Raw genomic sequence first — 13,444 nt, forward strand, 5'->3', positions numbered from 1 at the left:
GAATATCATTCATGGATGATACAAGAAAGACTTCCTAAGCGTCTACTATGTACCAAGCACTGAGCTTGGCTCTTCATAAAGAATGAAGATCCTGAATGNNATGCCGATTTGTTCCCTGGAGCCAAAGATCTGAGATACAATGGTTTGTTAGGGTCAGATTAGGACACAAATGCAAAATAGACTTGTGAACCTCCGGCTAGAGAGGAAATGAAATAGAAAATGAGATTGCACCTGGAAAGCGCTGAGCCCTGTGCCTGAGACATGACAAACCTTGTCCCTGAAATAAACGTATTAATAGCAGAGATAGCTAATTAAAATAGCTGAGGTGTATTGAATTCTGTGTCAGGCGCGAGCTAATCCCTTTTAATATATTTAGTTAATCTTACTCTCCCCCAGTGAGTTAGTGCTGATTACCCCATTTTACAGGTGAAGAAACTGAGGCACAGAAGAATCCAAGTACCTAGTGTAAGAACAGGTAAAGTGAGGGAGATAATAAGGTGTTTCGTTTATTGTTTATACCGACTACGCTTACAGCAATTCCTGATAGAGTAGATGACCAATCTACCTTTCTGGGATAAATGAGTGATTAATACCTGCTTTCAAAAAAGGTTTTTATTTTGAAATAATTATGAGGCAGGTAGTTGCAAAAATAGTACAGAGAGGTCTCAAGGACCCTCCCTCCACCTTCCCCCAGTGGTTTCATCTTACATAATAGCAGAACCAGAAAATTGGCTGTGGTACAACCCACAGACCCTTTTCACGTTGTAAAGTGCTTGTCACAGAAGTGCTTGGCATTGTGCAAGCTGATATAGCTGCCATGGTTAACATTCTCACCTAAAACGGCGCTTTTCGCTTTCCGCACCTGAGTATTGCATTCCGGAGCCTTGCACCCAGCTCTAGGTCGACCACCGCCCGCGGGAAATCCCGCGGCCACACCACCGCCTGAAGGGTTAACCGGAGGGGCGCTTCCCTGCGCCTGCGCGGGGCGTTGCTTCTCGCCCCGCCCCCGCAGTGTGGTCAGATGACCCGCCCAACCGGCTTCTGCCTATAAAAGGTCGGGTGTTGACGTCAACGTTCTCTTCCGCCGTCGTCGCCGCCATCCTCGGCGCGACTCACCTCGCTCGGATCTGCCTGGGAGAATCCACCGCCATCCGCCACCATGGTGAGCAGCGCCGTCCGGCTGATGGCCTGGGAGGGCGGCGGGGCCTCCGCGGGACCAGCGCTCCCGGGTCTGGAGTACTGGGGCCTCCCGGACATGGAGGAGACATGGCGGCGCCGGCGGGCCCGAGGTTGAGGAAGCGGCCGCCGCCATGTCTGCGCGTCGCGTCGTCCGCCGAGCCCCTTCCCCGCTTCCGGGGGCGCCGGCGCCTCGCGGGACCCCAGGCCGGAGCTGGGGCAGAGGCGGGGTGGGGCGGGGGGTTATGATGATGTGGCAGACGCCGTAATGGCGGGCGCCATACGGGGAGTGGGGCGAGGGCGAGCCGCCTTATGTAACCCGCGGGTCGCGAGTTGGGCTTGGTTTTCTGTCGGTTGCCGCGGGTGGCAGGGAGGTGGGAAGACGGGGGTGGGCACGCAGGGAACAAGGCCTCCCCCGTCTTGGCCGGCTTGTCTGCCCTCTGCGCGTCTCGACTGCGAACAGCTGACAGCGGAGCCAGCAAATGGAGGCTGGCGTCTGTGGGGGCAGCGCGGGCTCCCCGCCGCTCGGGTGGCCCCGTCTGACCCCCAGGTGGAGGGGTGACCTTGGGTTGCACAGAGGGCCTTCGCTGGGGAGAAGCGGGGCAGAATCCAGCGGCGGGGATGGGGTTTTTTAGGGGAGCTTCCTCTCTCCCGCACTCTTAACCGGGCTGCCACCGCCTCGGTGTGTGTGTGTGTATCCCGTCGGAAACCTCGTGTCAGTTCTGGAGACTTGGTCCCCAGCCCCCATCTGCATCGCTGCGTCTCAGTGACAAGTAGAGGTGGGCTTCCCGGAGATGGGGCGAGTGGTATTTTTAAGGGGGTGTCAGCCAACAGACGGAGGAGTTAAGATCGTGGTTGAGGCTGTCCCAGCGACGGCGCTCTCCTGGCTGGGGCCTTGGCAGTCCATCGATTGAAGTCCCAGAGCCAAGTCCCAAGGCCACCCGGGCTGGCCTGAGCCTCCCCTCCCCCTGCCCAGGTGAACTTCACAGTAGACCAGATCCGGGCCATCATGGACAAGAAGGCCAACATCCGAAACATGTCCGTCATCGCCCACGTGGACCACGGCAAGTCCACGCTGACGGACTCACTGGTGTGCAAGGCCGGCATCATCGCCTCCGCCCGTGCTGGGGAGACCCGCTTCACTGACACCCGGAAGGACGAACAGGAGCGCTGCATCACCATCAAATCAACGTGAGCAATCCGTGGTGTCCTGGGGAGAGTGGGAGGGGAGGTGCTCACCCAGGTCTTTAATGCATGGGAAAGCCAGACAGCAGTACTGTTGCTGGGGCTGCTGGGGAGATGGTTTGAGCACCTTGAGGGCTGGATTTTTTGAACTGGGAGGAAGAATGAGGCTCAGTCTAGTGAGGGGAAGCTGCAGCCAGCCGGTGAGGCACAGTGATGCTTGGTTTTGGGGCCTGGGGAGCCTTGGAGAGGGAGGGGGTTAACCCAGTGGCTTCCTCATTTTGGGGCTACAGGATTCTTGGCACTGTGTAGAGAAGTCTCGGGGTAGTGCCACTGGCATCAGAATCCTGCCAGATATCCTGGCCTATACGTGGACCCCCGCCCCCCCCTCCCGTGACAGTATTTTTGGCCTTAACGTCGGTAGAGTGAGCACCTAAAGCAGTGACTGTAGCTGTCAGTTATTTTTAGTTGGTAGTTGATGAGGTTTTTTTGGGCGTTTGTTCTGTTAACTTATTTCAGTTGTGGGTAGAGGTCGGCAAAAGAGTGAAAGGTAGTCTGGGGTTTTTAGGTCTTGTTTTGTCACTTGGTCAGTATTTGGAATCAGGTGTGTTGAGCCTGGTAGTAACCAGCACGGTGGGGGGGGGGGCTGGAACAGGTGGGCTCCAAGGAGCTGCTTTTTGCAGCTGGTACTAGTGGGGAGGTGGACATCCCTGGCTGGGGACAAAAGCGTCTTGGGTGGGATGGCTTTATGTGTGGGAAGTCTGAAATTTGGCTGTAGGGAGGAATAATTACAAGGAAAGGAAATACCACCTCACTGAGAAGTTGAAAAGGGCCATACTGACTCTTGAGCAGAACCTGGTTTTACTCCAGGGGTTACGGGAGGGTAGTGAAGATGTGGTTTCCATCCACCCAACTTGCCCCAATCTCCTCAGGGCTATCTCCCTCTTCTATGAGCTCTCGGAGAACGACTTGAACTTTATCAAGCAGAGCAAGGATGGCTCCGGCTTTCTAATCAACCTCATCGATTCCCCCGGGCATGTGGACTTCTCCTCGGAGGTGACCGCCGCCCTCCGTGTCACCGACGGTGCCTTGGTGGTGGTGGACTGTGTGTCTGGTAAGCATAGGTACCCCGCATGTGTGGTTGGGATCCTGGGGCTGTTCCCCCAACCCCACCCCACTGATGGAGACACCCACCCCCAGGTGTGTGCGTGCAGACAGAGACCGTGCTGCGGCAGGCCATTGCTGAGCGGATCAAGCCTGTGCTGATGATGAACAAGATGGACCGGGCTCTGCTGGAGCTGCAGCTGGAGCCTGAAGAGCTCTACCAGACTTTCCAGCGCATCGTGGAGAATGTCAATGTCATCATTTCCACCTATGGGGAGGGCGAGAGTGGACCCATGGGCAACATCATGGTAAGTCATTTGCCTGCTGATGTTGAGGGTCTCAGCCAGCTTGATGTTTGTCCCTGTGTTCCCAGTACTTTGTCCGATGTCTCTTAGGGGGAGCCTCAATTCTTGCACTGGAAGGGCCGTTACTTTTCTTGGTGGGAGGGTGCTGGCCCTGGGGAATATTGTGAGTCTGGGGGCTCTTGGTAGTTCTGAAAGTGGGTTTGTCAGGAACATTAGGGTGCCAAGGGAACTGGGCCATTTTTGAAGCTGGTTTCACCTAGTGGTTTTGGGGAGTTGCGGACTAGTGGGTTGTTTTGCCTGTTGACAGTGCTCTAAGCATTAGCAGGCACACACCCCGCTTCCAGAGGGGATGGAGCAGAGTTGGGGGCCTTAAAAATGATGACTAAAGTTTCTTCACTTTGACCTGATGGCTATTGAAGAAATCCGATGTCTGAGGCCCACAGTACCCAGGGACTTTGTGCTTTTTGTGCAACTGTTTCTGCTCATAGCGTTTTCTCGCCTTTTGCAGATCGACCCTGTACTTGGGACTGTCGGCTTCGGGTCTGGACTCCACGGTTGGGCCTTTACGTTGAAGCAGTTTGCAGAGATGTATGTGGCCAAATTTGCTGCTAAGGGCGAGGGCCAGCTGGGGCCTGCTGAGCGGGCCAAGAAAGTGGAGGACATGATGAAGAAGCTGTGGGGTGACCGGTGAGCACCGCAGGGGGAGGTGCAGGCGCGCTCTGCGGTACTCCTGTACCTGGGGGGATCCACTGGCAATGGTGGGGACGTGGCTGGGGACCACCAAACGATTATAGGCTCCTTCTGCCCAGCTTGGTTTTCTTGGCCCACCTGGGTCTCTCCTGATGCTCTTAACCATAGTTGAGTTGATGAATACTTCTCTGCCAGGTATTTTGATCCAGCCAACGGCAAATTCAGCAAGTCTGCCACCAGCCCTGATGGCAAGAAGCTACCACGGACGTTTTGCCAGCTCATTTTGGACCCTATTTTCAAGGTGAGCTGCTGAGTGCATCCCCTGGGCTGGCTGTCCTTGGGCCTGGTGGCTCCCAGAGGACCTGTTACCCGACCTCCTATGGCTGGGCAGAGCTGGGTTGAAAGGTGGGTTGCTGGGGGAGGTAAGAGCGGTGGAGGGGAGTGTGCTTCCCTGGCTGGGGGTTTAGTGGTGGGGAGTGGAGACTAAAGGTGGGGGCTTTTTAGCAAGTTTTAAGTGTTTGTGAATTAGAACACGTTTGTGGTCTAGGTGTTCAACAGATTTCTCTACTTGTGCCAAGACTTAGTCGGCCGAGGCCCTTTGCACCGTGCTGTTAGGGACTTTGCTTTGCCCATGGCTTAGTATTGCTGGGCAGGAAGCAGCTGAGGGCTTCCGTTGACATTCCTAAACCCACCATGCTGTTTTTGTAACATGTTAGGTGTTTGACGCGATCATGAATTTCAAGAAAGAGGAGACGGCAAAGCTGATTGAAAAGCTGGACATCAAGCTGGACAGCGAAGATAAAGACAAAGAAGGCAAACCACTTCTAAAGGTGAGCGTGGCGGGCCCTGTGCTGGGGCTGCCGCCGGCCCTGCCCTCTGGTGCTGCAGTGGCTCTGTTGCTGGAGGCTCCACCACTCACAGCCCCATCGCCAGCAGGGTGGTCAGGAGAGCTGTGGTGTTGGCCACTCTCTGGGAGGAGCAGCTCGGACTCTTAAGTGCATGTTCCTGTCACTTGGAGCGGGAGGTGGTGAGTGCCGTGGGCCTTGACCTGAGCTTTCCGTCGTCTTCTGCAGGCTGTGATGCGCCGCTGGCTGCCTGCCGGGGACGCCCTGCTGCAGATGATCACCATCCATCTGCCTTCTCCCGTGACGGCCCAGAAGTACCGCTGTGAGCTTTTGTACGAGGGGCCCCCGGACGACGAGGCAGCCATGGGTATGTGAGGGTCACTGGGCTCTGCGGCTGGTGGTGAGTGGTGGTCGGAAGGCTGCTTATTGCCAGGTCCTGGGTCATGGCTCTGTAAGGGGGAGCTGTGAGAGCATGACATGTTCCCCTTTGGGGATTTCTCTCCTCAGGCATTAAAAGCTGTGATCCCAAAGGCCCCCTCATGATGTACATTTCCAAAATGGTGCCGACCTCTGATAAAGGTCGGTTCTACGCCTTTGGTCGTGTGTTCTCGGGGCTGGTGTCCACTGGCTTGAAGGTCCGGATCATGGGGCCCAACTATACCCCTGGGAAGAAGGAGGACCTGTACCTGAAGCCCATCCAGAGGTAAGGTGCTCAGCAGCTCCCGGGTATGTGCCAGGCTGGTCCATATCCTCTCCATTCACCACCTCGCCCCCACAGGGAGGGCGGCAGGGTGTAGTGTGGCCCAGAGAGGGCGAAGGAACTGTTAAGGGGAGGGAGGGACTCGTCTGCATGATTGTACACCGAAAGCAGCAGTCAGAGCCCTGGTTTGGACTTGGAAACACACGTCCCTAAACTCAAGGTGTTGGCGGCAGTAGTTCTGTTCCGTCTGTAGAGAGCCAATGTAGACTTCAGAGGTGATGTCTGGTGGTGGTGGTAAGGGTGAGGGAAAGACTGAACCTCCATCTCAGGCTCCTTGGGGCCCGGACTTTGTCGGCTCTCAGGTTCCTCTGACACTCTTGTCAGCCCTGAGTGGGGTGTGGAGCCCCACAGGGGAGGTGGGAATGGCAGGTAGGTTTGTGCTTTGGGGCATGAGATCTGGGAGTCTTGTCACAGGAACCTGGGTTACAACATGAAGCCAGGGCCTGAGGTTCTGGGACTGGGCTCATACCACCTTTCCAGGCGAGCAGGATGGCCATAGGCTCCAGAAGGAAGGACTCCTTTTGGCCATTTGGGGATCTGGCATATTGATGATCTTTTGTCTCTGCCAGGACAATCCTGATGATGGGCCGTTATGTGGAGCCCATTGAAGATGTGCCTTGTGGGAACATTGTGGGTCTGGTGGGCGTGGACCAGTTCCTGGTGAAGACTGGCACCATCACCACCTTTGAGCATGCCCACAACATGCGGGTGATGAAGTTCAGTGTCAGCCCTGTTGTTCGGGTCGCTGTGGAGGCCAAGAATCCGGCTGACCTTCCCAAGCTAGTGGAGGGTCTAAAGCGGCTGGCCAAGTCGGACCCTATGGTGCAGGTGGGTGGGTCCCCTGGCGGAAGGGAACACTACCTGCGGGAGTGGTTAGTCTGTCGCTTACAGGTAGCTTCTAGAGTGGGGGATATTTAGGTATTTGGAAAGTCAGGTGTGTGCTAAGCACACATTTTCCCTGGCAGCAGCTATGTAATGGGGGGGGGTAGTCGCATCCAGTTCTTTCTCATACGTTGGGGTTTTACAGGCTGGCCTCGTAGAGCAGATTGTTCTGGGGGGTAATGCTGAAAACCAGCAAAAAAGGAGGGGGGGCACGTGAGAACTCTTGCTGCCTTTCATGAGCCCCGAGTTACCTGAAATACCCATTTCTGGGGAGTCCACCTTCTCCAACTGGAGGGAAGCCTGGAGCCTGCTTTCTAGCCATTCCATAGAATTCCCAGGGGTCCCTGCGTGTCCTGAGGTCAGTGCCCGGGGCTGATTCCTGGCCTGTTGCAGTGCATCATTGAGGAGTCTGGGGAGCACATCATCGCAGGGGCTGGGGAGCTGCACCTGGAGATCTGCCTGAAGGACCTGGAGGAAGACCATGCGTGCATCCCCATCAAGGTGAGGCCTTGTACAGAGCAGGGCAGGTAGAGACTGCATAGTCGGGGGTCCTCTGCCCTTCCTCGAGAATGTTTGTCAGATAATGTGTTATTAGGAAACGTTTACATAGGTTTTCAAAACCTTTGTTGTTGCAGTGTGAAGGGTCTACTGCTTTCCAGATGATAAGAACTGTTTTAACAGTTCTGAAGGTTTCTGTAGCCAGCCTCAGGTCTGGGTGTTCAGCACCTTGCTTTTCAAGGGCCTGACTTGGCATCTGTGTGTGATGCTATGCCCATGAGTCCGATTGCGAAGGCCCCGTGAATGTTTCCCTGGGAGGTCGCTCCCTGGCCTGATCTTCATGCTTCCTTTGCAGAAATCTGACCCCGTAGTCTCCTATCGCGAGACTGTCAGTGAGGAGTCGAATGTGCTCTGCCTGTCCAAGTCCCCCAACAAGCACAACCGGCTGTACATGAAGGCACGGCCCTTCCCGGACGGCCTGGCCGAGGACATTGACAAGGGCGAGGTGTCCGCCCGCCAGGAGCTCAAACAGCGGGCCCGCTATCTGGCCGAGAAGTATGAGTGGGATGTGGCTGAGGCCCGTAAGATCTGGTGCTTTGGGCCCGACGGCACCGGCCCCAACGTCCTCACTGACATCACCAAGGGTGTGCAGTACCTCAACGAGATCAAGGACAGCGTGGTAGCCGGCTTCCAGTGGGCCACCAAAGAGGTGAGGGAGCCACTTGGGTGTCTAGTAGATGATGGATTAGTTAGCTGTGGGTTCTCAAACGGGCCAGGGAGGCTCACATCTGTTGGGGGATCTTGGGGTCACCTCTTCTTGGTTCCTTGGTGGTGAAGCGGGGCTGTATCTTGCCTTCTGGGAAGGGGTTCCTAGGGAGGTTGGTTGAGCTGGGCAGGACGCAGCAGGTGTGTCTGGGTGGAGACCTGGAGGCATTGGTGTAGAGCTGTGTGATCTCTTCTGGAAGGAGGGGCTGCAGTAGCCGCAGGACCTTGATGGTTTGTCTTGGCTCCTCCTGCAGGGGGCTCTGTGCGAGGAGAATATGCGTGGTGTGCGCTTCGATGTCCATGATGTGACCCTGCATGCGGACGCCATCCACCGCGGGGGTGGCCAGATCATCCCCACTGCCCGGCGCTGCCTCTACGCCAGTGTGCTGACTGCCCAGCCCCGGCTTATGGAGCCTATCTACCTTGTGGAGATCCAGGTAGGGAGTCCTGGGTCTCTTCATTTTTACTGGTCCTGTTTTGCCCAGCAGCTGCTTACAATAGTCATTCTTGTCTGACAGTGTCCGGAACAAGTGGTTGGTGGAATCTACGGTGTCCTGAACAGGAAGCGGGGTCATGTCTTTGAGGAGTCCCAGGTGGCCGGCACCCCCATGTTTGTCGTGAAGGCCTACCTGCCTGTGAATGAGTCCTTTGGTAAGTGCCAGCTCTGCATCCTTCAGACACGCAGTGCTCTGTGGCTGTCTGGCTCTGGGAAAGAGCCGTAGTCAGACAGGCAAACCTGATCGAGCTAGCACGCGTTAGGGTATTGCTTCTAGCAAGGCCTGGAGCGGGCTGATGAGAGCCATGGATGGAATCTGCAAAGTGCTGGCCTGGCCTCCGCCCATTTGGATGGTGGGAGCAGTGCGGTTGTGGAGGACGAATTGGTCCACTCAGCGTGCAGATCCCTCAAATGGTGTGTTTGCAGGGGAAGAAAACTCTTTGATAGGTAACTTGGTGAAATGTTAGGATCAAGGCCAGCAGAGCAGTTGGCCTGTAGCTCAGGTTCATGCTGTGGGTGAGCAGAGGGAGGCCCAGGAATGGCCACCATTGTCTCCCTTACAAATTCATGATTTTTGAGCAAGGCGTGTGTGAAATACAGGTAAGGTTTAACGTGTGACCTAATACGGGCTGATGGGGCTCTGTGATGTGTGTACCTGTGTTGTCTGGACACCCCCCTCCCGGGGGGGAGGGGTTGGCCATGGAGGTAGTGGGAACCAAGTTTCCTGAGCCTGCTAGTGAACCCTGTCCCTCCCCACAGGCTTCACCGCTGACCTGCGGTCCAACACTGGCGGCCAGGCCTTCCCCCAGTGCGTTTTTGACCACTGGCAGATCCTGCCCGGGGATCCCTTTGACAATACCAGCCGCCCCAGCCAGGTGGTGGCCGAAACCCGCAAGCGCAAAGGCCTGAAGGAAGGCATCCCGGCCCTGGACAACTTCCTGGACAAATTGTAGGCAGCCCCCCCTGCAGCCCACCACCCCAGGTGGGACTCAGCACAGCCCCTGCCCCCGGCTGACGATCGACCACAGCAACAAGCCCTCGCATTCTCCACGACACCTCGAGACTGTCCAGACGGGGACGCGCCACCTCTGGGTTCTGGGGCCCACTCAGTGCCATCGCTCAACGTGAACACTTGATGCCGTTTCTTTCGATATTTATTTCAAGATTACAGAGGCAACAGAAACGCCCTGGCAGCAGGGACTTATTTGGCCGGTGGGGGTGGGGGAGGCGGGATGGGACATGCAACACTTTTTTTTTCATTTCAGAAACTCATGTCCAAAAAAGTAATAACAATAACGCATTAAGAGGTTTATTTGGGTAAACGGCCCGTAGTGGATTTTCCCCCGGAAAGGGGGAAGGAACGAGCGGGTAGATCTTTCTCTTTGGACAGAAGCTAGAAGGCAGGAAACTGTGCGGTGTCACCGTGAGCTCCTCCAGCTGTATTAGTACCATTGGGATAATAAATTTGATATGGTGGTGACTGTGTGTGTCCATGTGACTTCCTTGGTCCTGTCAGGCTGTAGTGGGCCCCCCATTCCAGTGTCCCCGCTGTTAGTGATACTGTAGTGCAAAAGTTCAGCTTGACTTTGAAGTTACCTTGGGAACCCAGACCCGGGTACAGAGGCCCATCAGGCAGTCCTCCCGTCTGCCACACAGGGCTAGCCGGTGTGATGGTGCCCCTTGGCCCCTGTGTTGTGAGAGGTGGCCGCTGGCCCACATGTCTGCTAGGTGCTCCAGAGGGGGGTTTTTTGCGGGCAAGGAACTGACTAACCTTGCACGTAAATACACGTTTGGAGTCTGATGGTGCTGGGGCTGCCATAGTGATTTTTCTGGCCTGGACAACTCTAAATGCTCCCTGCTCCTGTGGGCTTAACTGTCCAGTGAGGGAAAACCCCAGAAGAAAGCCACCTGCCAGGCAAGTTGCCTTAGCCAGCCAGCTTGGTTATTCAGAAAAGTTAAAACGACACACATACCTGATTTTTTAACCTTAAATGTTTAATTCTGGAACTTATGTAGGACTAAGATCTGAACACTTAGTCCCTCTTCATCTTCCTTGATAATGACCAGAATCCATTGCTTCTAAAGTGATGATACACTGTGGTGGGAGCCCTTTTGGGAATTTGTTGGGGGGGACTTGGGGTGTTCACCAGCCTAGGGAACCCCGTTAGCATTTAGAAGGTAGGAGCCAGGGTTGATGGATGTCAGGAATGTACTGGACAGTTCTGCCCACCTAAGACTTGCCCTGTGCAAGTGTCCTGACCCCCAGCATCTTCCCCACAGAAAGTCATTCATGGTGCAAAATGTTCTTTCTTCAAAATCTGACCTTGCTAGACATGCACACTCAAGTGCTTTTGCGCTTTTATAAACACTTTTTTGAATACGTTTGCAGAAAAGTTGCAAAGATGTACAAAGGTATGCTAAGTGACTGTGCACTTGGTTTTCCCCTAGAGTCCTCACGGTTTCAAGATCCAATCCCAGATGCCACATTGTTTACTTTTGTGCATTTTTAATATCCTGTAGTTTTGTCAAAAGATAGGACAAAATTGAGAAGATGGAACTTAATTCTAAATTTGTATGTCACTTGGGGTATTTGGCTAACACAGCACCTCAATGTCCGTGTGCATTTTCAGTTGAAAAATTCAAAAGGATTCCACTGGTAGGGGCTGTCCTGACTTGTAACCATCAGGTCTTTGTGATTATTCCCAAGCATCGATGTGTTAGAAGTAATGTGTCTGTGTGTATTGCTTCCCTCACATTGTTTCCTTTTATTGAGTTTTGTGTTATCCGTGTCCCTCTAGGCCAGTAGTTCTCAACCTTTTTTAGTCTCAGGACACTTGTACATACTTAATCATTATCAAGCACCCCAAGACCCTTTTTGTTTAAATGGGTTTTATCTACTGATATTTGCCATGTTTAGAAATTAAAATTGAGAGATTTAAAAAATTGTTTTATTCAAAGACAATAAGCCCCTTATGTGTTAACATCTTTGTGAAGAAAAGAACCGTCCGAAACAAAAATTAGAATAGTAGGCTACCTTTTTGAAAATCCCCGAACTCTCTGGCGTAATTGGAGACAGCTGGGTTCTCATACCTGCTGTGTTAAGTCTATGGTGATAACATAGTTTTGGTTGGATTCTGTGGAGAGAATCAGCTTTATTTATTCCTGTGCTTGGAAAAGAGGAGCCCCTTAAGAACTGTTCTTGGGTAATTGTGGATATTCTTTGATGGAACACCGAAACTCGACAAGTGGTAATTTCTTAAAGAATAATTACAATGTGGTGTCTGAGACCATACTAATGAACTTTTCGTCACTGTTAAACTCCATCGGCCCCTGTTGCACTTTGGAGGCGTCCTTTTCCTGTGCGTGCTTTTGTGACATGCATTGGTTCCTTGGAAATAACTCGTATATACCAAGTCTGTTCTTCTGGATGTTGACACATCTCACTAAAAAAATATTGGAAAGTCCCATTTGTTAACAGTTTCAAAAGAGGAAGTGTCAAATTATCAGGAAAGTGTCAAGCAAGTTTTGAATTTTTTTTTTCTTAAAACCTTAAAATTTACCATTGGCAACAAGTCTTGTCCATTGTTTCCCTTGAAGTGACAGATTTGATTTTTACTTTTTTAGGAAAATGCCATATACCCAAGTCTAATTTACTATAGTTTGTCGGGTTTGTTTGTTTTTTCAAGAAAAATGAGGTTCCAACTCAGTAAAGTGGGGGCTATGCATAAGTGACTTTCTTCCAAAAAATGCAGTATGGGAAGGGGAGGAGAAAAAAGTATTCTGGAGAAAACTGACAGACACTATCTGGAACCAGGTGACCAAGGTCAGTGTGAACAGCAATGTCATGTTCATAGTCTGGACCTGTGATACAGTGTCGTGAGAAGGGCATTTGGTCTTCCTCCCTAAAATCCATCACTCCAGTCTATGAAAAAAACAAGACAAATCCAATTGAGGGACATTCTACAAAATAACCTGACCAGTCCTCCTTGGAACTGTGTAAGTCATCAAAAAAGGAAAGTCAGAAACAACCAAGAGGACTCTAAGGACTAAATAGGTGGGATTCTGGACGGGATTGTGAGACAGGAAAAGGACGTCGGGGAGAACAAATCTGAATAAAGTCTGGACTTGGTTATGATAATGTATTGCTGTTGGTTCGTTAGTTGTGACAAGTGTGCCATACTAACGTAAGATGTAATGATTACATCCAATGTAAGATGTAGTTAATCACTAATGCAACGGGTGCGGGAGAAGGTGCTCGAAGCAAGAATGGAGGAAGGCAATCTCCAGGCTGCAGGGACAGCTTGTGCAAATACCTGGGTGGGAGTGCAATGTTTGAAGTCAGAAGGAAGACAGATGAGCTTGGAGTGGAGTGAGTGAGGAGGAGAGAATGGCATGAGGTCAGGGTAGGTGGCGAAAGTCAAGACCTGGGGTCTTTTGTCAGACGGCATCTGCAGTGGTCCAGCACTGGCTTTGGGTTCAGGGCTTTCTGGGGATGAATCTCAGCTATGCCATTACTGGCTGTGTGATTTCGGGTGGGTTACTTAACCTGAGTCTCAGCTTCCCCATCTGCAGAACCGGAGAGATGTTAACATATTTTACCTCCTCAGATGGTTGATTGGTACATACTAACTAGCTGTTTTATCACTTATCTTGAGACAACAGGAGTCATAAGAATCAAGCTTGAGTGGCAACACCTGACTGATCTCATTTGCATTTTTGTTTATGCATTTGAAATGTGGGT

At 52.8% G+C, this 13,444-nt stretch overlaps 1 protein-coding gene and 1 non-coding gene across 2 annotated transcripts; both read left to right on the forward strand.

Moving 5' to 3' along the window:
* The first annotated feature begins 1,046 nt into the window (after positions 1-1,046).
* Positions 1,047-10,183, forward strand: EEF2 (eukaryotic translation elongation factor 2). Its single transcript, XM_040629585.1, has 15 exons — positions 1,047-1,162; positions 2,153-2,367; positions 3,291-3,472; positions 3,559-3,770; positions 4,276-4,454; positions 4,653-4,758; positions 5,174-5,287; positions 5,531-5,669; positions 5,810-6,005; positions 6,632-6,890; positions 7,338-7,445; positions 7,798-8,151; positions 8,462-8,644; positions 8,726-8,858; positions 9,463-10,183. Exons 1-15 carry the CDS (start codon positions 1,160-1,162, stop codon positions 9,654-9,656), a joined length of 2,577 nt encoding a protein of 858 aa, XP_040485519.1. The 5' UTR covers positions 1,047-1,159; the 3' UTR covers positions 9,657-10,183.
* Positions 4,139-4,203, forward strand: LOC121102683. Its single transcript, XR_005834794.1, has one exon. It is a non-coding gene; the product is annotated as a small nucleolar RNA SNORD37 (small nucleolar RNA).
* Positions 10,184-13,444: the final 3,261 nt, after the last annotated feature.

The sequence above is a fragment of the Ursus maritimus genome, unplaced genomic scaffold (genome assembly GCF_017311325.1).
Source record: "Ursus maritimus isolate PB19 unplaced genomic scaffold, ASM1731132v1 scaffold_14, whole genome shotgun sequence".
In the NCBI taxonomy this organism is placed as follows: Eukaryota; Metazoa; Chordata; class Mammalia; order Carnivora; family Ursidae; genus Ursus; species Ursus maritimus.